General features: G+C 60.6%; 5 protein-coding genes across 5 annotated transcripts in view; 3 read left to right on the forward strand and 2 right to left on the reverse strand.

The window, feature by feature from the left end:
* Positions 1–272: 272 nt before the first annotated feature.
* LOC129129249 (claudin-4-like) lies at positions 273–8,259 on the reverse strand. Its single transcript, XM_054647036.2, has 2 exons — positions 8,083–8,259; positions 273–1,086 (listed from the first exon to the last, which is right to left on the reverse strand). Exon 2 carries the CDS (start codon positions 1,075–1,077, stop codon positions 433–435), a length of 645 nt encoding a protein of 214 aa, XP_054503011.1. The 5' UTR covers positions 1,078–1,086; positions 8,083–8,259; the 3' UTR covers positions 273–432.
* On the reverse strand, positions 3,089–4,982 carry LOC129129245 (claudin-4-like). The gene has a single exon (XM_077188655.1). The coding sequence runs from the start codon at positions 4,888–4,890 to the stop codon at positions 3,958–3,960; it is 933 nt and encodes a 310-aa protein (XP_077044770.1). The 5' UTR covers positions 4,891–4,982; the 3' UTR covers positions 3,089–3,957.
* A 3,332-nt stretch (positions 8,260–11,591) lies between the features above and the next one.
* Positions 11,592–12,236, forward strand: LOC129129243 (claudin-3-like). The gene has a single exon (XM_054647029.1). It carries the CDS (start codon positions 11,592–11,594, stop codon positions 12,234–12,236), a length of 645 nt encoding a protein of 214 aa, XP_054503004.1.
* Positions 12,237–13,294: 1,058 nt separating this feature from the next.
* Positions 13,295–17,216, forward strand: ABHD11 (abhydrolase domain containing 11). Its single transcript, XM_054647064.2, has 6 exons — positions 13,295–13,442; positions 14,260–14,395; positions 14,493–14,666; positions 15,075–15,245; positions 15,342–15,523; positions 15,805–17,216. The coding sequence occupies exons 1-6, from the start codon at positions 13,360–13,362 to the stop codon at positions 15,941–15,943; spliced, it is 885 nt and encodes a 294-aa protein (XP_054503039.2). The 5' UTR covers positions 13,295–13,359; the 3' UTR covers positions 15,944–17,216.
* Positions 17,217–20,639: 3,423 nt separating this feature from the next.
* The window catches only part of MTMR4 (myotubularin related protein 4), a 56,569-nt gene continuing 52,443 nt past the window's right edge, over positions 20,640–24,765 (forward strand). Inside the window, exon 1 of the mRNA XM_077188622.1 lies at positions 20,640–20,721. The gene's annotated coding sequence lies outside the window, so the exon portion shown is untranslated. The remainder of the gene's footprint in view (positions 20,722–24,765) is intronic.

A 24,765-nucleotide genomic window follows, 5' to 3' on the forward strand; every position in this document is an offset into this window, starting at 1 on the left:
GGGGTCCTCTCCCAGTCCATGGGGGCTCAGAGCACCTGGTGTCCCCCCATGCCTCTCTTAGCTCTCAGCATCCTCTCCCTGCCTCTGTTTCCTGCTGCAAGGAATGCCAGGAGCTGGCTGACTGCTGCTGATCCCCTTGGGAAGATGGGGATGTTCTAGGTGCTGGAACACAGCAGCTGGCAGGGCACAGCACCCCCAGGACGCGTCACCATCCTCCCCACACCGCGCTGTTCAAAATGAGCCCAGGCAGCCTTGGTGGCACCAGGATGTTTATAGTCCCTGCCCTGGGGAAGGGCACATGTGGGGACCGTGCTGGGGGTCAGCCAGCATGGGGATGGGCAGGAGGAGGCAGTGCAGGGCGAGGGTGTGGGACGGGGATGCAGGACAGGGACAGTGGTGCTCTGCCTTGGGCTGGCACCTGGGCACAGTGGCTCACACATAGTCCTTCATGGCATAGCCCATTGGGCCACAGGTTTTCACTGCCCTGTACTTCTTGGGGTAGGGGTCCTGCTGGGACTGGGATCCTGAGCAGCACAGGACACCCCCACCGAAGAGCTGCAGGGCACTGGAGGCCCAGCCGATGTAGAGGGCAGCCCCCAGCTCTCTCTTGAGGGCCTCAGGCACCATGGGGTTGTAGAAGTTGCTGACGATGCTGTTGGCAGACCAGGAAACAGGGATGAGCAGCATGATGCTGGCCATGATGAAGATGACACCTGCCACTGCAGAGATCCTGCTCTTGGTGCCGTTGTCATCCACACAGCGGGTGCAGTCAGCTCCCGAGAGGGCGATGAAGAAGGCAAGGCAGGCCACGAAGATGGAGGTGACCACCAGGGCACGAGCAGCTTGCAGGTCAGAGGTGAGCTCCAGCAGCGAGTCGTAGGCCTTGCACTGCATCTGCCCCGTGCTCTCATAGACGCAGTTCATCCACAGCCCTTCCCAGAACACCTGGGCCACCACAATGTTGGAGCCGATGAAGGCCGTCACCTTCCACATGGGCAGGGCACAGGTGAGGATGGAGCCCAGCCAGCCCAGTGCGGCCATCATCAGTCCTCCCGTCTGCATCGTCATCATCGCCATCAACAGCTCCTGCGGGGACAGGCACGGGTGTCACAGGCACAGCCCACAGCCAGGGACAGCATGAGCTTCGTCTGGTACGTCCTGCTCCCCCCCAGGATGGGAATGGCTGCAGGACAGCATGGGGACATGGGGGACACGGGGACTTGAAGGGCACAGGGACACGAGTGGCATGGGGCGGTGCTGCAGGACAGGATGGGGACATATGTGGTACTGAGGACCCAGGCCCCAAGCAGGCCAAGGTGCAGGAGCCCCCATGTGTCACACTGGCCCCTACACTGTCCCCACAGTGCAGCACAGCCTCTGCCATCACCCCTTTCCAGGCCATGGCAAGTGTCAGGGAAGGCATGGCTTTTGGGGGGCGGGATGGGGGGCTAGGTGGGCCCATCCCCCAGTGCTGCAGAGTGCAAACCCCCCACCTCACACTCATCCCATGTCCTGCCCTGGTGGCCACCCCCCGGTGCCCAACCCATGTCCCACTCCACCACAGGTGCTCAGCCTCCCTGGCCACAAACCTTGTGCCAGGGGCACAGGGAAGGGCACAGGGCACGGCAGGGAAGGCAGCCCCCCACACCACTCAGCACTGCCTGCTCCCGTTCTGGCTTTGCCCTCACAGCCATCCTACGGTGCCCTTTGGACCCAGGATATCCTCTCCAGGAGAAAAGGGAAATGGGTCAGAGCTGAGCTCTGCCCCGATCCCAGGTCTGGGACTCGGACCTTCTGCGATACCATCCCAGAGAAGCCCAAGGAGCAGCCCCAAGAGGGCAAACCCTGGTGAGGGGCTATGGGGTCACCACACGTGGCATCCCTGGGAGAGGGGTGGTTGGTATAGGGACACATGCTGGGCACACTGGCAGCTCCACCATGGCCACGTGTGACTGCTGTGGCCCTGGCTCAGCCCATATCCAGCTCAGCCCCTCAAGGAGCAGAGTTCACCCCCGGGTGCCCGTGCTGTGCTTGGCAGCTGGGACCAGCTGGGGTTTTATGGCCCCGAGCTCAGCGGGTATCGGTTGTGCCTGGCACACCCTGTGGCTCCTGCCAGAGGTTTCACCATCATTTCCCCTGTCTCAGTTTTGGTTTCTCCAGCCTCTCCTCTCCCACTGTATCTCCACTCCTTACCCAGCACCTTTTATCCCTCAGGAGCTTGATGGACACCCAGCACTGGACTTGGCATCCTCCGGGCCATGAAAGACCCTTTGGGCCAAAATCACAGCCCCTTCTCCCATGCTGCAGGCAGGCAGGGGCCGGGATGGTGGGCACCATCCCAGGCACCCTTCCCCAGCCAGCGGGACCTGGCCACACAAGACATCCCAAATAGGGCCTACGACCGCCTGCAGGGGGACAAGTGGTGCCTCCACGGATCCCCAGGGATGCTCGACAGGGCATTGAACTCACATTCTCACCTGCCCACCGGCACCACAGGGTTACAGGCATATTTTCCACCATTCCCGGGCCCAGTGAAGGGACTGAGGAGCTGGGAGCCTTCCAGCCCTCAGATCCAGAAGAGATACCCAGACCTAGGCGTAGTCACCCCCGTCCCCGCAAACCACGAGGTGGGAAGGAAGGATGTTCCCAAGGCAGAGCAGCGCTTGCCGTGCCGGAAGCGAGATAGGCAAAGCAGCCGGCGCTGCCCACGCCGGCCGCGGGGCGCTCCCAGCCGGGGCTGGGGGGTGGCACCGGGGCCAGCGCGCCCCGACCCGCCCCGGCCGGCGCCCGCCACCTTCTTCCCGTTCGGGTGGGGAGATCGCAGCGGGTCAGGCGTGGAACAGGCGTGGGACAGCCCTGCACCCCGTCCGGCGCCGCCAAGGCTCTGTGCCGCAGCAGCAGCCGCTGTCACCCCCGGAGCGGCCGGGGAGGGGCACGGGGAGGGAACGCCAGGGCTGGAACAGGCGGCGGGAATCTCAGGAGACTCCGAAGAACAGATTTGGGTGATCTCTCGGGAGGACGGGAGCCCAGGGCACAGGAGCACCGGGGCTGCCCCACCACCGAGGCGGGTGTTGGAGAGCGTAAAGAACACGAGGCACAGCGGGGTCTGAGCAGCTGCCGTTTAATGCGGGAAGGCTGAACACGGGCAGGGACGGCAGCACAGTCAGGGGTACCATGAGACTGCGCTCCCGGCCCCGGGCGTCCCACTCTGGGGCGATGGATGCGGTCGGGTCCGGGAGACGCCCCCCAAGACGCGGGGGCACAGCCCCGCTCCCGCCCTGCCTCCCCGACCGGTTTTCCCAGCACGGCCGCTGCCTTCCCACTCCCAGGATAATGATGCCCCCGCCCTGGGGAGCTGCCGCGAGAAATCACACTCTGTACGGCCGCTCCGAGCCCCGAAAGTAGGTCAAAGTCAAAATTTAGATAACAGGCAGGTGACAGCCCCTGTCACCCCTCAAGACCCTGCCGGGGTTTGCAGAACCACTACGTCCCTGTGACCACGTGGGACAGGTTCGCGGTCCCTATCAGCACCGACACCGCCACCCACCCCGAGGGACAGACACGTCCCGGGGAGCTTCACGCGGGGAAAGAGAGCCCTGTGCCACCCGTGGGACGGGCTCCTGGGAGCTGTGTCACCACATGGCACACCCCGATACCGGGAGCCAGGAAATGCTCGAGGAGGAGATCAGGTGATGTCTCGGAGAAGATGCCTCAGCTGGATGCTCCGGGGGGAGCAGAGCCCCCACCGCGGACAGCCAGGACAGGATCTCCTTGTCCCCTGTCTCAACCGCGATTAGAGAACCGGCTTCAACCCCGGTGGAACAAAGGCGGCTCTGTCTGCCTTCCCTCGCACCGCTCCGGCGCCCGGCCAGTCCCAGCCCAGCCGGGGAGGTTGCGTGTCCTGGGAGGTCCCTGTGCCCTGGAGCGGCCGGGGGGTCCAGGCAGGCGCGGCGCCTCCTACACGTAGTTGCTGGCTGGCAACGAGCGAGCAGCCGTGAACTTGGCCGAGTAGGGCTTCTCCCCGCGGGGGGGGCAGGTGCAGCACAGGATCCCCCCCCCAAGCAGCAGGAGCGCCGAGGCCGCCCAGCCCACGTAGAGGGACGAGCCCAGGTCCCGCTTCTGCGAGTCAGAGACCAGCGGGTTGTAGAAGTCCTGGATGATGCTGTTGGCTGACCACGAGATGGGGATGAGGATGAGGATACCGGCGACGATGAAGATGATGCCGGAGAGGATCATGACCTTGGCTTTGGCAGTGTCATCCTCCACACAATTGGTGCATTTGCCACCGGTGACGGCCAGCAGGGTGCCCAGGATGGCCAGGACGATGGCCACCACCACCATGGCACGGGCGGCTTGCAGGTCCTGCGGCAGGGCCAGCAGCGAGTCGTAGACCTTGCACTGCATCTGCCCTGTGCTCTGCACCACGCAGCTCATCCACAGCCCTTCCCAGATGATCTGCGCCACCACGATGTTGTTCCCGACGAAGGCCGTCTCCCGCCACATGGGAAGCGCGCAGCAGAGGATGGAGGCCAGCCAGCCGATGACAGAGAGGGCGATGCCCAGCACCTGCATCCCCATGGAGGCCATCGCTCGCTGCCTGTTCCCTGCCCGCCTCCCGCCGCGCAGTGCCGGCTGCCAGGACCATGGCAGGCATTTTATGCCTTTGCCGAGGGAGGAGCGCTGCCGCAGCCGCCGGCCTGCCGCCGGCACTGGACGGAGGGGTAGAACCAGTTTCCCGGGATTCTTCCACTTGTATTTCTCCCTGCAGTGATGACACTTAATATCCCAGCTGCTCCCACGGAGGAGGATGCAGGGGACTGGAACCAGGCCACCCAGGTGCAGGAGTGCATCCCATTGCTGTGGGCAGGCAGGACATGCCCAGGGCAGCATTGGGGCTCAGCCCGGGATGCTAAAGGGGAAGAGCCAGTGTCCAGGCACCAGGATAGCTCTGCCATCCCTGCCAGAACCCTCTGCTCCATCACTTGGATGGGGTCCCTTCACGTCTTCATGCCTCAACTTCCCTCCAGCTCATAGCCCAGCCTCTGGCCCCCCATGGCCCCATGCCGGGGGAGGAGCACATTGTTCCCTCTGGCCGCTGGGCTCCATGCCCGGCAGGACACAAGCGGCTCTTGTTTGCTCCTTGGCATCCATACCAGCACTTGCAGCCCTCCATTAGGCCTCGGGCAGGAGGTGCCACCGCCCAGACCCACAAACCGGTTGGAGCGGCTGCCATTTCCCCACAAAGGAGAGACGGCACTGCCTGGGGCAACGGGGGGGGAGACCCCAAACCCAGCTGACCTGTGCTTCAGTGCCAAGCCAGGGTTCACACAGCCACCCTCAGCCCCAGCTCTGCCCATGTCCCACTGCCTGTGTGGTGGGGTTGGGTGGGTTGGGGCTACGAGGGGCAAATGCAGCCTCGAGCTGTCCCAGAGCCACACCCACTGATCCCAGTGCCGGTGCCAATACCAATGCCAACACTGATGCCCTGCTGCTGCTGACCTGTCCTCTTTTAATCCATGACTCCCACACGGGCTCCCTCCCTACTCCCTCCAAGCCCCTGCACAGGCACAGCACAACACCAGACAGACGGCACAGACAGACAGACGGACATTGCACTGTTTCATCACCCTAGCTTAATCCTGGGCCCCAGGAAAAGATAAGAGGCACTGAGATAATCTTAGTTTTCCTGAGCACTGGGTTACCATCACGATTCAATCATTTGTTCTTATTGCTTGGTGTGACGGACTCTGGAGCTGCTACTGCTCGTGCCAGGATGTCCCTGGGCATCATGCCCCAGTGTGGTGGGACAAGCCTGGTGGCCCATGCACTATGGTGCCAGGAGGATGCCTGGGGACACTCATGTCTCACAGCAGACCCCAGCCTAAGGAGATGTTCATGGTCCTGCCTGCCTGACTTGTGCCAGAGGAGCTGCCCAGGCTCTGTCCCTCTGTCCTGCTGGAGTGCCCGCATTGTTCACATACCAGTGTGTCTACCCTGCGGCCAGAACCTTGTGGTCAAGGGCTCCCTTTAATCTACAAGGCTCCGGAGCATCCCCGCCGGGGCCAGACTCTGCCTGAGGCTTTCACCTCCCAGCCGGCTGCTGTAACCACCGCAGTATTTGGGGTTGGAGAGAGGCACACGCCCACGTGTGTGTGTGTGTGGCTCACAGCGGCACAGTGTCCCCGCAGGCGCGCGGGGACATGTCTCTGGGCTGGGGACAAATGGCAAGGTGGGGACAGGGACTCCCCCGCGCACGGAGCATCAAAGCTTGAGCTGCTCATTCTCCCCCTCGGAGGCAGAGCAGGCGCCAGCATAGCCTCTGACAGCCAATTACTGTAATTAATGCTGGAACGTGACATATATTCCACCTGGCAGCTGCCGCGCAGGGGCAGCCCCTGTGCCCTTCCCCACATTCCCAAGTGACACACCCACCCGGAGAGCACTGCTGGCCCCGTGTCCCCAGCACTGCCGGACAGCAGGACTGACAGACACCGGCTTGGCATGGAGGAGCAGCAGCCGACCCCAGAGCCCTTGGAGCCTCAGGATGGTGGTGCAGCACAGGTGGGATCACCAAGCGCCTCAGGACATGCCATCCAGGACAACCACTCCACAGACACCAGCCCCACACGGACACCAGCCCCACAGCCCTATCCCAATGCTCATTCCCAGTGCATCCTGTAGGACCCCAGTCCCAGATTTTCCCCAGTGTCACCTGCAAGAAGCCATGGCACAGGCACATGTCCTGCTGGGACCACAGCCCACTTGCTCAGCAGGAAGCTCCTCCACCCCAAAACAACACACTCAACACATCCTGATGCTCAACACACTCAACCCATCCTGAACCTTCACCACCCGGCACTTGCCCCAGCATCTCCAGACAGCTGTGGATGCCCTGCTCCAAATGCAGTGGGATTTGAAGGACATGCAGGAGCCTGGGTTCCCATCCCTGTTACACTGCACTAACAGGGTTTGTGAGGGCAGAGCTCCCATTCTGGCACATCCGTCAGGAAACACCTTCTGACACTTTTCTTGTGTTCACTAGCATGGGGACACACTACAGCCCCTCAGCTGGGCAGCGAGGCCATTCCCAGGCAGGAAGGTGACATTAAACACAGTGTCACCACAATGCCAGGCACTGCTGGGTGCACAGCAGAGCTGTGTCACCCTGGCCTTGCTCAGGGTTGAGGACACCCCACAGGGAGAGGGCTTGGGGCATGAATCTCCTGCCAAAAAGCTCTTGGGGACACCTCCACCCAGGACATGAGTGTCAGTCCCACCTCACATACCCCACACCACTGAGCCAAGATCCCCTCATCCCCCGGGACCCACACATGGACCCACCAACCTGGCTACCTCAAGGTCCCAAAGAGGCAGGTGAGACTTGCCAGCAAATGATGATCCACTGAGATCTCTGGTTTCACATCTGCCAAGCAAGGCACGGCCAACAACCCTCCCACTCAGGCTGTGAGGAGCGGGGCAGCTTCTCCCCGCTGGAGGCTGAGGATTAGTTACCGACAGCCCAGAGACTGAATGTTCCCAAAAAACATCCTTGCCCAACATAAATCCCTCCGACCGACTCAAAAATGCACAGTCAGGTTATTTATCGCTAGGGGAAAGCAAAGTCTTATCGGGAGGGGAGCCGCACGCCGGGACCTGTGGGGTCCCTGCAGGGAGAGAAGGGACCTTCGGCCTGAAGTCGCTCTGAAAGTCAAAACTCTGTCCAGTTTCTATGCAACAAGTGGCTCCCGACAGGGAAAACACCCCTAAGCGCTGCCAAGGTAGTTGGCGAAGGGATGGGGGAGATGATGGATCAGGAAGGGGGTCACGGGCGGTGCAATGGGGGTGTCCCCACCGGCGATGCTCGGAGGAAGCGGGATGTCGCGGCAAAGCCCTGGGGAAGACGATCAGATCTGTCGGGGTGGGGATGCCCCAGGCATGGTCCAGCATCCCGCAGCGAACCACCAGCCCCCTGACACATCCCGCTGGTCCATGTCCCCCGCTGCCCCCAGCCCCTGTGTGCCGCAGCCACCTCCCCGCCCCGCCGGCAGACAGAGCTGCCATTGATGCTCGGAGCCGCCTCACCTGCTCCCGCCGTGCCGAAGGGGCTCCAACAATGGGCTGCCTGTGTGCCCTGGCCGGGGCAGAGCCAGCAGCCCCGCGCCTGAAATATAAGCAGCCGAGGCGGCATTTACCGCCCCGGCCCCGCTCCCCCGGGGGAAAAGCGCCGGCATTCCCGACCGCAGCGGCGGGAACACCCCAGCCCCGCCGCACACGTGAGTGGGACGCGGCCCCGCGGCGCCCGGGGCGGTTTCTGCCGTCACCCCCCGCGCACCCCCGGGGTGATGCCGGGTGCCGGGTGCATGGATGGGGGATGCTGCAGTGGGTGTCCCCCCTGTCAGGGCAGGTGTCCTTCCATTGGGGCCACCAAACCGGTGATGCTCCCGTGACCTTTGGGTCTGACATTTGTTCGGGGTCTCTGCATCACCGTGGAGCAAACCTGTCCCCGTGTCACCACGGAGTTCTTGCAGCCACCACACTTTGTCCCCATCCCGAGGGACTTGGATACTCCTCATCCCTCCCCAGCTGTGTGGAAGTGCAGAGGGACTGCACTGGGGAGGGAGATGCAGCGGTTGGGACGGGGGTGCTCTCCGGAATCCCCCAGGGACGCTGGTCCTGCTCAGCTCCTCAGTAAACACCAGTGAGCTGGTTTGCTCACCACAAGAATGTGTCCTGCCGGGGGAGGCCAGCACCCCGAAACCCCGGTGATTTGCCCCTTCCTCTGTCGTGAGTCAGGCGGCGGCAGCTGCCCCAGGCCGGCACAACACTGGGCACAGCCTGTACTTTGGGCAATTTGGGATGACAAAGTGTGGACGCTGCGTGTGGGGCTCTGATTGCAGGGTCGGGGGCTGTGGTGTTTCACTGCCCTGTCCCACCCCAGCTCTGCCCCAGTAGCTCCTATCCCATACACCTGCCTCGAGTATCCCACTCTTCCCCTGCCCCACAGCTCTACCTAGAATATCTTCCCTGTCCCATATCCCTATCCAGAGGTATCCTTCTCTCCTACCTCCCACTCCTGTGTGGGTTATCTTCCCTGCCCCATGCCCTGCTATTGAGTATTCTCATTGTTCCACAGACCTGGGGGTATAGCCCTGCCCCTATTTCTGTGCCCCACAACCCTGTCTGGGGTGCCAACCCCCCTTCCGTATATCCCAGCCCTGTCTGGGGTATAACCCTGCCCCAAAGCCCTGCTTGGGGCATCCCCACACCCTACCACCCTGCCTGGGGTCCCCTCCTGGCCCAGAGCCCTGCCAGGGGAACCCCTGCCCACAGCCTCATGTGCACTGGGGCAGGGTGTGTATGTGTGCAGCTGTACCACTGCCTGTTCACCTCTGCTTCTGTGTCAGTGTCTGTCTGTGTGAGTCTGAGTCTGTCTGTGAGTCTGTGTGTGTGTGTCTGAATCTACGTGTCTGTGAGTCTGTGTGTGTCTGTGAATCTGTTGGTGAGTCTCTGTGTGTATCTGTCAGTCAATATGTCTGTCTGTCTGTCTCCATGTGTCTGTGTGTCCGAGTCTGTCGCTGTGTGTCTGTGTGTCTACGTGTCCATGTGTTTCTGAGCGCAGCTGCATGCCGGGGTGCTGCTGCCAGCAGAGGGTGTGTGTGTATGTGTGTGTGTGCCTGCACCTGTGTGTTTGTGGTGTCTGTGTGTGTGTGCCTGCACCTGTGTGTTTGTGGTGTGTGTGTGTGTGTGTGTGTGTGTGTGTGTGTGTGTGTGTGTGCCTGTACCTGTCTGTGTGTCTGTGTACCTGTTCCTGTCTGTGTGTCAGTCTGTGTGTGTTCAGCCACGCACGTGTGCACTCCTGCACCCCGGGGCTGTGGGCCCTCCCCTGCCTGCACAGGTGGGGGCCCTCAGCAGCCCGGCCCCCCCTCTGCTGGCCGCTGGCAGCCCGGCGGGCCAGCCCTGTGACAGCACTGCACCATGGACACCCAGCCCGAGGTGCCCCCGAGGACCGGGACCTCCAGCAAGGGCACAGAACCCTGGGGGCTGCTTGCACGGGCTGGGCCTGCCCTGGGTACCCCCAGCTGGCTGTGGGGATTTTTGGTGTCCTCGGGGGGGTGATCACAGTACAGGGGGGTGCCAGAAGCTCACCCAGCCAAGTACAGGATATTTTTGGGATGCCGTGGGTTGGCAGAGGCTAGATATGGGGGTATTGGGGTGTCACAGTGTGGTGGAGGTCAGACATGGGGTGCTGCAGGGGGCTGGAGGTCAAGCTGGGTGGATATGGGGTGCTGGGGTGACATGGGGTGACAACAGCTGACCCAGATATATATTGGATATCAGGGTGCTGTGAGGTGACCCCGTTGGCTATGGGGGTTCAGGGTGCTGCAGGGCAATAGGTGACCCACCAGATACTGGGTATCAGAGCACTGTGTGGCACCCAAATACAGCCCCTCTGGCTATGGGGTGTTGGGATACTCTGGGGGCACCCAACTCCAAGCCCTCTGGCTGTGGGATGGGATGTCAGGATACTGTGGGGTACAGCCAGGCAGCTGCAGGGTTCCCCCCCATCCCAACTGCACGGCGCCAGCTGCCAGCATCCCACCGTGCTCTTGAGTAGTTAATAAGTTGTAGAGGAGATTTTTGGAGCAGGCAGGGGAACAGGTAGGAGCAAGCCTGTGTCCAGCAACCACATTCCTGGGGGAGGGGGACTGGAAGCACTGGCACTACCCCCAGCATGCAAGGCTGGGGGGGGGGGGAAACATGCACCCCACAGCCATGGGGCTGTTGCTGCCAGGTCTGAAGGGATTGCTCATGCCTTGGGATATTTTTCCAGTTGCCGGGTGCCAGCTCAGGTTGTCAGGGTGATGCTGCTAGGGTGGTTACGTGCATTATCTGCTTCCTTCAAGGTCACAAGACTTGTGCCGGATGAGTAAAGATATTTATCAGTCAGTCAGAGGATCTCTGACTGTGCTCCTGGCCCAGCAGGGTGGGAACAGGAGGGGCCAGGCTGAAGGGGTTCCTGCTGGGCCAGGAGCGCCCACAGGTCCCCTGGAATGGTGACATAAACCTCACAGCATGGCGGAGGGGTTGCACTTTGCACGGTGGTGCAAAGGTGCCCAACGCTCATCGAACCCCATTAAACGTGAGCACTGGCAACACTACAGAAATCAACAAACCCTGACCAGCCACATTTCCTCCACGGGGGAAAGGTGAACCCTTGGGATTTCCAGGTTCACAGAAGGGGTTTGGTGGGAATGAGCATGGTGGTAGTGCTTCCTGATACCCATCGGCCGAAACCAGGCGATGGCTGTGGCAGGTGGCGTTTCTCCTCCTCCCGCCCTTCTCTGGTTACCCAGCGCCATCTCTGCAAACAAAGGGGAGGGTGTGGGACACAGGTGACGGTGACGGAGGAGCAGAGAGGAGCGTCCAGCAGCCAGCACTGAAACCCCACCCCGGGGCCAGCCCATATAAATAGCACTGCGCACAGGTGTAAGCCGATCCCCCAGCTGCGAGCGGCGGCGGGTGGTGGCAACCGTCTCGGTCCGTGGGTTCTTCTCCGCCATCGCCTGGAGCGCGTCACTGAACCGTCCACCATGTCGATGGGGCTGGAGATCGGCGGTGTGGCCTTGTCTGTGCTGGGTTGGTTGTGCAGCATCATCTGCTGCGCGCTGCCCATGTGGAAGGTGTCGGCCTTCATCGGCAACAACATCGTGACGGCCCAGATCATCTGGGAAGGGCTGTGGATGAACTGCGTGGTGCAGAGCACGGGGCAGATGCAGTGCAAGGTCTACGACTCCATGCTGGCCCTCCCTCAGGACCTGCAAGCCGCCCGCGCCCTGCTGGTGGTGGCCATCATCTTGGCCGTCCTGGGCTTAATGGTGGCCATCGTGGGCGCCCAGTGCACCCGCTGCGTGGAGGACGAGAGCACCAAAGCCAAGATCACCATTGTCTCCGGCGTCATCTTCCTCCTCTCTGGTGTCTTGACCCTCATCCCTGTCTGCTGGTCGGCCAACACCATCATCCGGGATTTCTACAACCCGCTGGTGATCGAAGCACAGAAACGGGAGCTGGGCACCTCGCTCTACGTGGGCTGGGCGGCCTCTGCACTCCTGCTGCTGGGAGGGGGCCTGCTCTGCTGCTCCTGCCCCCCCAAAGACGACAGGTACCCCACAAGCAAGGTGGCCTACTCCGCCCCACGCTCCGCCGTCACCAGCTACGACAAGAGGAACTATGTCTGAGCTCCCCCGGGGTCCCCCGGCCCCCCTCGATATCCCCCACCCCACCCACCCACCCTGGGACCCTCATTGCCCTCCTTCGGGCCCGGGGCCGGCAGCGCCGGGGCGGGGGGGGGCGCGAAGGAGGGGACGGGGACGGCCGCGGGGTCAGGGCCGGGCTGTGTAAATAGAGACAGTTTCGGTTAAACACGAGGCAGTTTCGGGTCGGCGGGAGAAGCGGCACTCGGCGAGGTCCTGCCATGCCGATGGGGCGGGATGAGGACGGGATGGGGACGGGGCCCCCTGCTGTGTCCCCCCATCGCTGCTGGCCCGGCACCGTCTGTCCCTGTTACGCGTGGTCTGTACCGGTTACATTTGTCAATAAACGTGTCCTGTTTTGGTACCCGAGTGTCCTTGAGATGTGCGGCACGATCGAGGTGGGCACGGGGAGGGGGAACACGGCGGTCCAGCCCCTCAAGGCACCCCCTACACACCCCGCTACGGCGGCACCGAGTGGCACCGGGCTGTGGGCAGAGGGCTCAGCCGCAGTGCGCCGGGCGTCCCTGCTCGGGGTGGAGACCCGTTGTCCCCCTGCATTCCAGGGGCAGCTCTCCGGGAACGGTCGGGGCGGGAAGCAGCGCAGGAGCCGCTGGATGCCGCAGGGACACTCCCTGCCCGCAGTCCAAAGTCTGGGGCCGCCGGGGGGGCCGCGAGGCGCTTCCCTCGCCCGGGAGCCGCGCTGGGGCGAGGCCGCCCTGTTCGGCCGCTCCCTCCCGCCCGCCGCCACGCTCCAGCGGCCAGGGACAAAGGGGCAGGAGCCGCCGCAGGAGCGCGGGGCCGGTCCTGGGGAAAGCGAGGCCGGCGGTGGTGAGTGCGGGGCCGAGCCGGCCGGTCCCGCTGTGCCTACGGGCGACAGCGGGCGGAAGGGCCGTGCGGAACCCCCGCCGCCCGCAGGGAGCCGCCCCGCCCGGCTCACTTTCCCCGAGCCCCAACACCCCTGCCCGCTGCCCGCTCCGGGGCGGCCCCGCCGTGACCCTCCCCGTGCGCGCGCTGCCGCCGTCCTGCCGCGGGGGGGCGCCCGCCGCCAGCGGGGCGGGGCGACTCGAGCACATCGCGTCACGGCCCGCGCGCCACCGCCGCAGCCGCCATGATGCTCCGCCGGCTGCTCGGCGCCCCCGCCCCGCCGCCCCTCCCGCCGCCCGTCGCTGCTGCCGCCCGCTCCGTGGCCACGTAAGGGCCCGGCCGCGCGCGGGGCGGGACGGGGGCGGCGGGAGCGGTCCCGGGAAGGGTCCCCAGGGGGGATCCCGCGAGCAGGGGCGTGGCCGCCACACGGGAGCTGGCCGCGCCTCCCTCAAACCACGCCCCTTGCACCGAGGTGCCCTACACGGCTGGTGGACGAGTTTGGCCACGCCCCCTGTGGCCACGCCTCCCTCCCTGCTTGCCCTTGGCCCAGCCCTGGCCGCGCTCTGAGAGTCCCAGTGGGCTAGGCTGGAAGAGGGCCCAGAGGGTCCCTGGTGGCACCTCCCTGCTCAGGCAGGGCCATCCCAGAGCACAGGGCACAGCATTGTGTGCACAGGGCTCTGCAGGATCCCCGCTGAGGGAGACTCCAGCCCCTCCCTGGGCAGCCTGCTCAGGGCTTGGCACTGCCCAGGGCAGAAGTTGTGCCTCCTGGACAGGGGCAGTTCTGGGCTCAGGCCCTGCCCGTGGCTCTGGTGCCACTGCTGGGCCTGGAGCCGAGCCCGGGCCCTGCTCTGCCCCTCCCTGCACACAGGGACACCCAGGGCTGAGGGCCCCTCTCAGCTGGGGCTCCTCTCCAGGCTGAGCAGCCCCAGCTCCCTCAGCCTTTCCTGGGCACAGAGATGCTCCAGGCCCTCCTCATCCTCACAGCCTGAGCTGGCCCCGCTCCAGGAGCTCCATGTCTCCCATTTCCTGAGGAGCCCAGGGCTGGACACAACACTCCAAATGTGCCTCATCAGGGCTGGACAGAAGGGCAAGGCTCACTTCCCCCCTGCACCTCTGGCCTTACCCCATTCCTGTCTCCCTGCAGTGCAGTGCCCCTGACCCACGTGGAAGTGGAAGGTCGCAGGGATCGGCCACCCCTCGTCCTGCTCCACGGGCTCTTTGGTAGCCACAGCAACTTCCAGACGGTCGCCAAGACACTGGCGCGCCGTGGTAGCGGCAAGGTGAGACCCAGGACGTGGGGGGAGGCGCAGCATCAGGGAGAGGTCTGGAGTCATGTTGGGCAGTGCCTGGGGTGACACGCTGCTCCTGCCCAGGCAGGTGCTGACAGTGGACGCCCGGAACCACGGCAGCAGCCCCCACAGCCCCGTGATGACGTATGAAGCGATGAGCCTGGACGTGCAGCACCTCCTGAGCCGCCTGGGCATCACCAAGTGCATCCTCGTGGGACACAGCATGGGGGGCAAGACAGCCATGACTCTGGCCTTGCAGCGGGTCAGCAGGCACGGGGCTGGGAGTGGGGTCACAGGCTCAGGAAGTTCCAGGGGGGGCTGTAGGAAGGGGATAGAACCTTCTGAGACTGTTCAGCGGGGCCAGCTTTGCCCCCAGCTCCACAGGGACTTGTCTATATCGGGGTGGGTGGTGTAAGCCAGGCTGCAGGAGCAGGAGCAGATCTATGTCCACCAGCTCATGCTCTGCCCTGTCCCTCCAGCACCGATTGTGAGGGAGCTTGGAGATCTGTGCTGAGGACGACTCTGGGAAGGGCACATGGAGGTCTCTACTGAGACAGGAGGGAGCAAAGAGCCTCCAGGGAATCTGACTGGGAGTGGAGCCCTGTGCCCACTCTCACTGAGGAGATCTTGGAAGATCCTGACATCTGATCTACCCTGCTTGTGTCTCCAGCCAGACCTGGTGGAGCGCCTCATCTCCGTAGACATTGGTCCTGGCTCAACCGCCCCCGTGTCCGAATTCTCTGCCTACATCTCGGCCATGAAGGAGGTGAAGGTCCCAGCAGGGCTGTCCCGCTCAGCAGCACGCCAGCTGGCAGATGACCAGCTGCAGCCCGTGGTCAAGGTAGGAAATCCCGTGAGAGATGGGGAGGATGGAGGGTGCCAGGACATCCTGTTTTGTTGCTCTTACTGAAGAGTGCATGATCCCCTTCCATGGCAGCTCCCACAGCTGAGACAGTTCCTCCTCACCAACCTGGTGGAGGTGAAGGGCTGCTACGTGTGGCGGGTGAACCTGGAGGCTATTTCCCGGCACCTGGCAGATATCATGAACTTCCCTGTGTTCCAAAAGCCATATCCTGGTCCTGCACTTTTCTTGGGAGGGTCCGACTCGCCCTATATCAGGTGAGACTGGATAGAAGTGGTTCCAGGTCTGTGGTTTGACCTTTTGTGCTCTTTGCAGCTGCCAAGAGTGGGAGGAGCCCCTGGGATGAGGAAGGTCCTGAGCAAGGGCTGTTCCTCCAGCAGCCAGTGACACCGACACACTGGAGCGAGGGGGAACCTGGGCCCCCCCTGGGCTTTCCCAGCAGGAAAGGAGTCATATCTGGGATCATCCTCTGCTTGGGGAGGGTGAGGGAAGACACCAGGAGGGACCTCTTATCATGGCATGTTCCCTTGTCCTGCAGCTCCAGAGACTACCCAGAGATCCAACGTCTCTTCCCCAAGGCAGAGATCCAGTACATTAAAGGTGCAGGCCACATAGTCCATCAGGATAAATTTGAAGAATTCATCACTGCTGTCCTCAATTTCCTGCCACAGCTGTAGCACTGGGGACCAGGGTTTGTGCAAGGACCATGTGGGTCCTGAGGAGCTCTGGACAGTGATGCAGGACTCGGGCTCTGAGAATGGGCTCAGCTGGGACTGGCTGCCCTCACTGCAGTCTGATCCTGCCTGCAAGACCTTCTCCCATCCTGATTCTCCTGCAGCCAGAGCAGAGAGGCACCTGCATCCTGTGAGATCTCCTGCCACCTCTCAGGGAGATGGGGTGCCACTGGCTCAGGACACTGTCCTGGCTGCACAGGGGTGCCAGGCACACGGAGGGGGCAGGAGAGCCCTCTTGTTTTCCTGCTGCCAGACCCTTCCATGGATCTGGCTGTGACTTTGCAGAATGTGCAATAAAGCTGAATCCATGCCAAGGCAGAACAGGGGTTGGATGTGACCATGGTGGGCAGGGCATGTGTGGGGGGCAGAGGAGGGGGTTCTCAGTTGGCAGCAGGGAAGCTGGTGGGAGTTGACAGCTAGACTGGGCCCTAATGTGACAAGCTGTGGGAGCAGTGCATGTGAGACACAGGTTTGAGGATCTTTCTTGGTTTCCAGTGGAAATTGCAATTTTGCTCTATGCCTGGGGGAGTGTGAGGATTGGGGAGTGAGGGAATCTGCCTCCTGAGCAAGGAGCATGTTTGCCCAGGCTGTCCCAAAGGCAGGGTGGCTTCATCCCTTAGCTCCCAACAATTTCTCCCCTCCCACCTGCTGTGCATCCCCCTGAGGCAGCATAACACCCACCCACCACAGGCTGGAGGCAGAGGAGCAGGGTGTCTGCTGCAAAAATCCCTTTATTGGACAACTGGTAAAGCCAGGGACAGGGCAGAAGTGACCATGGGGGTGACAAATCATCTCTGTAACAACTGGGGACACACTGTGTGTGTGGATAGTAGAGAGACTGCATCTCTGCTTTTGCTGCTCCAGAGCCAGGTGTCTGCTGCTCCCTGGGATGAGTCTGCTTAATTTGGGGTTGTTTGGAGGCCCCAAAAGGGAGGGAGGGCAGAAAACTGAGGATGCTTTATTCCAGGTCTGGCTGTAGTTGCCTAGCAGAGCGGACACCAGGGACTGCTTTGGAGATTTGCTGTGTTTCTGCAGAGCTGTCCCTCTCCCTCTCCCTCTCCCTCTCCCTCTCCCTCTCCCTCTCCCTCTCCTCTCCTCTCCGGAGCTGGGCTGCATTGGCCTTGAGTTTTCTACTCTATCAACCTCAATTCAAACACTTTTGCTCTCTGTGTATTACTTTTTTCCTGTGAAGAATATCAGACCAATAAGCTCCAGAGTCACAAGCTACTGAAATGAATTCCTTGGGTACCACCAGCCAGCTGGAGGTGGGGTCTGGCCTCAGCTATCAGCACACAAGACCTTTGGACTAAGCCACAAGCTCTGGAGCCCAGGATCTGTGGGGGATTTCTCCCCACTCCTTCCTGCTGGCCAGGTACCAGGTTTGGGGCACAGACAAAAGGCAGCTACAACGTGCAAGGTGAAGAGTCTCACCATGGCAGGAGATCAGTGGCCTGAGGAGAGGTAGAGCTTTCTAGAGGTAGAGCTACATTGTAGTCCATCCTTGTGATGGCATCTGCTGAGAGAGCACAGGGAAGCATTGTTGGACCTGGGGTGAGAGAGACAGCAGGGAGAAATGAGAGCAGCTCTGTTCCTGCATGGGAAGGGTACAGGAGATTCAAGAGATGTCCCAGGGGCATGTCCAGGCATCTGTCTGGTGGCACGAGGGATGCCATGGGCTGCACAAACTCACTGGGCTCTGTGCCTGCCAAGTGTCAGGCTGCTGATGCCTCCAGAGATCCAGCTGACTCCCCAGGCAAAACCAGAGCCCTTTTTGACAGCCTGCTCCCAAGGAGCCTGCCAAGAAAAGACCTGTCCTGGCCTGAGCTCTGCTCCAAGCAGGATGTCTGATCCTTGGCACAACTGCAGTGAACCACAAACGCCACCTTTAGGAAGACCTCTACGTGGCTGTTGCAGGCATGGCTTCAAAACTGCTCTATCAGGCATTGGGTAGAAATAGAGCCTGTTGATGACATGCGGGACATGGGATCTGGGGTGACAGAAGATGTCCAGTGTGACTTCACTGTCATCCCTCACTGTAACAGTGATTAATGCTGGGTGCCAGACCAGGACACTGGGACACCTTCTCCAAGGTCATTCTATTTGGCCCATCTGGCCAACAGCACGGAAAAAGGACAGGGCATCCTAGGGAAGACACAAGTGATGTGAATGCTTTCTTCAAGCCTCTGCTTTCCTGTTCTCCCAGCAGCCATGATGGCCTGGAGCCATCTGAGACCCAGCAGGAGAAGCCAATTTCCACCGCAGTGGTTCGCGGGGGAGATAAAATTGGCAGAAGAAGGAGCGCAGGCAGAGCCGGGGAGGGGTGGGGGCGGGAGCCCCGCCTCCAGGGAGGCGCCAGGGAGGGCGGTCACAAAGCTCTGGCCCTGGTGCTGCTGGAGGGATGTGCGGGCGTCCTGAACAGCCGCGCACCCCGGTAGTGGGGTTCCCTGCAGGAAAGGCTGGAATCAATGACCTCAAAGGTCTTTTCCAATCTAGTTTATTCTGTGATCTCCTGCCCTGCTCCTTGGTCGGCAGACCCCTGGCTCCCCTCAGCCCATGCCTGCTCCATCAGGGGGGCTGGGCTATGCTCCAGCCCTCCTCTCATCTACTCTGCCCACAGCATGTGGGCTCCTTCTGTCCCTGATGTCGCAGAACTCACTCAGGGAGTACTGCTGGATCCAGTGCTGGCCCTGGATGCCAACGGGGGCTAAGGGGGCACCTCAGTGTTAGGAAAGGCCAGTGGCACAGCAGAGGGCCCTGCAAGCAGAAAGCCCCTCAGTTACACTGGGAAGTGTCTGCAGCAAGAGGGGTGATGCAGGGCAGGGCCCCTTGGGGGCTCCTGTTCAGGCCCAGAGGGGGCAGCCACCCCCAAGAGCTCCGTCATCACAGGGTGGCAAGGGGGTCTCAGGGCAGTGATACCCAACTGTGCCCCTTGCCCTTGAGCCTCAGACGCTCCCCAGGGCTGTTCCAGCATCCCACTGGAGGCTCTGGCCAGGAGCCGACCACAGCCCTTCATCTCTCACCTGAGTCAGCTCAGACCCAGCTGCTCCACCATCCTGAGGCTGTCCCTGAAGATCTGGCTGGCCTTGGTGCCCTTTCTGAAGCACAGTGTTTGAAGAGCCAAGCCTTATCCACATGCATCTTGCATTGATCCTGAACCTCTTCCACCTGACTGAGGCTCAGAACCCCTTGGGTCAGCAGATTGTCCAGCATCCCAGAGATCAGTGGGTTTCTTACATGCTCCACAAATTCTTTCTGCACATTCTGGAGCAGCTCCTCTTCAGGATGGCCCCACACCATAGCTCCAGCTGCCCCACCACCTAGCTCCCTCCAGGTGCTGCATTTTTCCTATCACCTCTCTACCTGCTCCCCCTGCTCTATTGCCAACCCAGGGTGCTGCTCCCTCCTTCATTTTCCAGCCCAGAGGCTTTTCCTGCCATCACTCACCTCCCTATTTTCCCACACATTTTTCCCAGGGAAATTGTCCAAAGCAATGCATTTGCAAAGATTCAACATCTGTGGGCCAAGGAGGTAGAGGTGCCTCTGCACCGCCCAGAGGCAGGCCCGGGACAGCTCCACTCACAGCTGGCACCAGACAGGGATGGTTGTCCTCTGTCGAGGACCAACACCCCTTTGTCCACATCCCCAAACCCTCCAGACCCGTCTGGGGCTGGCCTCAGCTCATCCTTTCCAGAGGCTGCAGAGAGACACCGCCTCCGGCAGCAGCACCTGGTGCTGGCAGCTGGGAGCACTGGAACAGCTGCCCAGAGAGGCCGTGGGGTCTCCCTCTCTGGAGACATTCCAAATGCACCCAGACGCATTCCTGTCACCTGCTCTGGGTGACTCTGCCTCGGCAGCGGGGTTGGACTGGGTGATCTCCCCAGGGCCCTTCCAGTTTCAGCTACTCTGTGATGCAGCCCGCAGGATCCTGGAAGGTAAAATCCAGGCTGTGAGGAAGCCTGAGATTGCCCCCTGACTACATGAGTGGGGCTGGCCCGCAGGCAGGCTGGGGATGTGAACGGCACAAGTAACGGCAAACGGATCGGGAAACGCAGGGACGAGGCGAGGGGCAGAGGCCATCCAGCCCCGGGGGAGGCACATCCAGGCCGAGAGAAGCAGCAGCTGCCCGAGGCTGAGCGGGGCGGCCTCACGATCTCTTGACCATTCAGGGGGCTTCCGTAGAACGCGAGGCCTGGCCCGGAGGCAGCGACCCCGCGCCACCCTGTACCGGCCGAGGCACCGGAGGCGGCCGCGCCGCACCGATGCCCCGGGGCTGTTCCCTGGGCGCTGCCTGGCACCGAGGAACTGAGGGCTCCGACAGGCTCCGGGAGCCCTCGGGGGCTCCCGACAGCGGGCGATCACGTGACGGGACGGCCCAGCCACCCCCATTCTCGCCGCCCGCCCGCCCTGTCTGAGGAGCGGCGCCATGCGGCCGCCGATTGGCTGCGGCGGGACGCGCTGTGATTTCTCATTGGTCGTCGGGCGGCGGGCACCGCCCCCTCTCGTGTCACGGGATAGGCCTGGCGGGAGGGTGGGTAGGCGCGGCCTGGCGGCCGGTGGCGCTGGGCGGGGACGCGTTCTTTCTGCTGATTGGTCGGTGGCGCCGGCGGTGCCTGGCGCTGATTGGTCGGGGCGCGCGGGCCGGCGGGGGGGGCCGGGCGGGAGCTGCACGCGGCAGAGGCGGGAGCGGCGCGGCCGGAGCCGGGCGGGACCCGCCGGGACAGGTGAGGCCGGGGCTGCCCGGGACTCTCCGCCCCCGCTCCTCTGCCGCCGCCCTGGCGCCCAGCGCCGCTCCTCCGGCCGCCGCCCGCCGCGGCTCCGCTCCTTCTCCCCGCCGCCCGGTGAGCGCGGCCTCCCCGGGGCCTGTCCGTGAGGGGCGGCACCGCCCGGTGGCAGCAGCGCTGAGGCGGCGGCGGCGGCCCTGCGGGCCGGACTGCACCGGAGGTTCCGTGGTGTCGCCGGCGGGCGGAGGCGGGGTCACAGTCAGACCGAGGAACGGGGTGCGGAGCTCCCGCTGGGGCCGGCCCTGCCCGCTCCGGCCCTGCCACGGGGCCTGAGCCCTTCCCCGGGCCGAGGCTGAGGGCGGCTCGCCCGCCTCTCCTGTCCACCCGCGCTGGGGCCGTGCAGATCCCGCCTGGAAGTGCCTGGCGGGTGGGAGATTCTTGTGCCGCAGAGATCCGGAGTGGCGGCACGGAGCTGGTTCTTTTTCGTATGCGGTGGGGTTTGCTCGGTGCCCCCCTGGAGGCCACACACGGCTGTGTTTGGAGCAGGTGCCTCCCCTCCGTGTTGGGTAGGAGCTGGTTCCGTGCTGGTTTGGAACTGTGGCTGGCTGAAGTTTGGTGTGGAGATGGTGATGCAGGTTTGACATTTATTTAGAACCTCCTCAGCTAACTGTATTGTATACATTGCTTTCCCTAAAGCACCAAAGCAGCTGATGTGATGCCTTTGGGGTTTTCTGCTGAATTAACTGAAGTGGAATGAACTCAAAATAATTAATGTTAAAACGGGGGTCCTAGAACATTATTGAGCATGTTGTGTTAACTGTCCCATAAAGATCCTGATGGTGATTTTGGCAATGACTTGAAGGAAGCTGACAGGTAAAAGCTGAGAAACTGCATGAGCAACTCAGGGTGCTGAGTAAAAAAGGGGAAATGAGAATATGACACTTTGGCCTGGTTAGTTTGGCACTGGACTTCGGGGAGACCACATATGTTTTACCAGAGAAAGCAAAGAAGTAGACTCTTCAGGAAGAGTCTGAAATGGGAGCAGAGAAACAAGGGAGGGAGAAGTGGGTTCTGTCCTGGGAAACAGGAATTTTTGCCTGGGTTCATGAATGTGTTGAACACAGGGAGCTAGGCTGGAGGTGGTCTTTGGTACCTCACTGAGGAGGAGGAGGAGAGGGAGTGTTAACTCAGCTCCCACAAAAAAGCTGGTGCAAAAGCTGCTGTGCTCAGGTTTGGTGTTTGTGTGTAGTTCAAAGCTGGTGGAAAGCTGGGCAGAGTTTGGACATGTATGAGGTGGGAATAAAGGTGAAAAAAGCTGCTATGTAATGCTGAGAGAGCTCCATCTGCATTCTCCAGCAAGAACTTGAGAGAAGATCTGACCAGTCTGCATCTGCTTGTGGAGAACAGAGGCTGGAGACTGGGAATTCAGTCTGGCTGGTCAGGGTATGTGTACATGGAATCCAAAATGTATATCTTTAGGTGATAGAGATGCAAGCATGAGAACTAACTTCCCTAAGTCATGATGACTTTGTATTGGCTGCCAGCTTTTACATGGAGGCTCCATGTTTTTCTTTTTTTTAATAAAAGCAGCTGGGCTCACAGTCCCAGGAGTTTGGGGTCTGCTCTGCTTGGGGGTCTGTGAGGTGGCTGCGGTGTCTTTAAGGGAGTTTGCTGGAAGATGGACATCTAAGTAAACTGGGAAATAAATTTAAATGTTTCACTTATAAATTTCTAGGAACATCTGAGTTCCCCTTTTCTTTGCTGCATTCTCAGGAATCTGTTTGTCTGGTTGTGACAGCTATTTAATTTTTTGAGAGAGCCTCGACTGGGACATTTCCTCACAGGTGTCACTGCTGTGGGTTTTGTGGCAGGGTCCAGCCCATCTGTCTCAACAAAAGTGTCATTTACCCATCAGATTTGGTTGTAACAAGCTAAAAGGAAAAAAACGAAACCCAAAACCCAAAATCAAGGGAAGCTTTAGGGGCAGATCTTGCCACAGAGACTTTGGAGAATGCTGCTGTGCCGGCTTTTTGTTGTGATCTCAATCTGCCAAATATGCACTGGCCTGCTTTTGTTTTTTGTTTACATGGGGCTTCTCAAAGTCTCCCTTGTGCCAGTACTGGGGAGCACAGGGATGATGTGAGCAGCCTTTCCTCAGCCTGGTGGCTGTGTCTCGCTGAGCTCTGCTCACCTGGAGGCAGGTGCCAGGCCTGGGTGACTCTAGTCTGCCCTGTTGGTGAGGATTGCTCTAGGAATTGGGCCTTCTCCTCCAAGAGATGTTCTTTTAGTCTGTGCTGTTTGAGACAGAGCTATTTCCATCCCTCTTTGCTGTCTCTAGTTTGTTTCAGAGGCTGCTGTCGGTGGAGGGAGAGGGTTGTTCTCAGTAATACTTTGGTAGGTGAGGAAAAAGGAGGGTAGAGAGAACTGAGATTGTTTTGGGGTGTGGGTGGTTGCCCTGAGTGTGTGCAGTGGTGTTGGAAATGACTGAGCATTGTTTCACAGGAAAATCCAGCAGTGTCATCTAACCCAGCTTATTTTTATGAGAGAGAAATGTGAACAGGAGGAAAGAAATCAGTGTTGCATACTTGCACATCATACTCAACTTTCCAGGACATGCTCCCACAAGGAATTAATAATTATCAAAGAGTTATGAAAGCTCATACCTTTCCCCTTCCAAGGCAGCTCCAGCCAGCCAGTTTCCCCATGTGTTTTTGGATTTCTAGTAGTCTCTTACTGTGAGACTTGTCGCTCTTTGCAGAACTAGATCAGGGCCCTTTTTAGATAATGATGAATGGAGATGAGAGCTATTTAAAAAATTACTTTGCTCTTAGCAAATTAGTGTAACAGTTTAATCCCTGCTCATAATCACTGCCTGTTCTTCAGGAGGGTGCTGGGGCTGTGATGGAGCAGGGAGGAATTTTGTCTGGTCACTTGGAGCACGCTCTGGGCCGGTGTAATCACTTCCCTCCTGTTCCTCCCTGACATTCCCGCAGTTCCACACACTCCCAACAGCCCCAAAGGGTAGGATTTCCCTCCTGAGAGATCAGATGATTAGCTTATAAATAGCAAATGCCTGCTGAGGCCTACTTTCCAGCGTGATTTGGTCCCTGTTCTGTCCAAAGCAATGAGTACAACTGCATCCGCACCTTGCAGCCCAGAGCCAAATCCAAGGAAAGGTGGATGCTTTCCCTTGAGATGGTGAATTTCTGCCTGGAAGGAAACTGCCCTGGTGCAAGGTGTTTTGGCTTTGCAGCCAGAGCCTCAGAGAGGGGATTGACTGGGAGGCTCCGGCAGCAGCAGTGCACTGTGCTGCTGGATGTGCTGGCACAGCTCCGGGAAACCAGCTCTTTTCTGGGAATGTGAGCTGAAATGAATCTGAGACATGTTCAGTGGCTGAATCCTGTTTGAAATGAGCCTGTGTTCCTGCCAGAGGCCTGTGCTGGTACTGGGCCACCCTTGTACCAAAGCCTGAGCTCTTGGAGTCCTCTTTGCGTTGCATACATTCCCCCTTACCTATTTCCTTCCAACTTTCTTTTCTTTCTCTCTAGGTTAGTCAGTCCTGGGCTTCTGAGAGATTCTGACACACATGCTGAGGTTTGATGTGCAGCCTCTGGTCGCTCTGACATACCTGGTTTGCCTCGGAGCTGGAGGAGCCTCTTCCCAGTGGGGTGGGGATGGTTTTCACGGGGTGTGTTTTGCAATGTCCTTGTGCAGTGATCTGTGTGTGGTGGGTCTGGGAGCAGCCTGGGCCTTTCCAGACAGAGGTGACTTTAGTGGGACAGAGCACCAGCAGAACTAATCTGACAGTTCCCGCTTTTAACAGCGGTAAGGCCTTTGTTGTTACTTATTACTTTGTATTGCTCTTTCTCAGTTGGGAGATGCCCTCAAATTTCTTCTTCAAGAGGGAGAAGCCTGCCCCAGGACCTATCCCAAGAGAGTTATGTGTCAGTATATTCTGTTTCAACATGTATCAAGTTTCTGGCCTCAGAGGTTTCCTTTTATGTTGTGAGCTTTTTAGGCGCTTTATTCCCTTTAGTCTCTGAT

Source organism: Agelaius phoeniceus, chromosome 20 (assembly GCF_051311805.1).
Source record: "Agelaius phoeniceus isolate bAgePho1 chromosome 20, bAgePho1.hap1, whole genome shotgun sequence".
In the NCBI taxonomy this organism is placed as follows: Eukaryota; Metazoa; Chordata; class Aves; order Passeriformes; family Icteridae; genus Agelaius; species Agelaius phoeniceus.

What these genes read in the sequence shown, in the direction of transcription:
- LOC129129249 (XM_054647036.2), bottom strand. Translation starts at nt 1,077, where the DNA reads ATGGCGATGATGACGATGCAGACGGGAGGACTGATGATGGCCGCACTG.
- LOC129129245 (XM_077188655.1), bottom strand. Translation starts at nt 4,890, where the DNA reads ATGCTGCCCTGGGCATGTCCTGCCTGCCCACAGCAATGGGATGCACTC.
- LOC129129243 (XM_054647029.1), top strand. Translation starts at nt 11,592, where the DNA reads ATGTCGATGGGGCTGGAGATCGGCGGTGTGGCCTTGTCTGTGCTGGGT.
- ABHD11 (XM_054647064.2), top strand. Translation starts at nt 13,360, where the DNA reads ATGATGCTCCGCCGGCTGCTCGGCGCCCCCGCCCCGCCGCCCCTCCCG. An exon ending in AGCTGCAGCCCGTGGTCAAG is followed by an intron (nt 15,246 to 15,341) that starts GTAGGAAATCCC and finishes CTTCCATGGCAG; the next exon opens with CTCCCACAGCTGAGACAGTT. An exon ending in TCCGACTCGCCCTATATCAG is followed by an intron (nt 15,524 to 15,804) that starts GTGAGACTGGAT and finishes CTTGTCCTGCAG; the next exon opens with CTCCAGAGACTACCCAGAGA.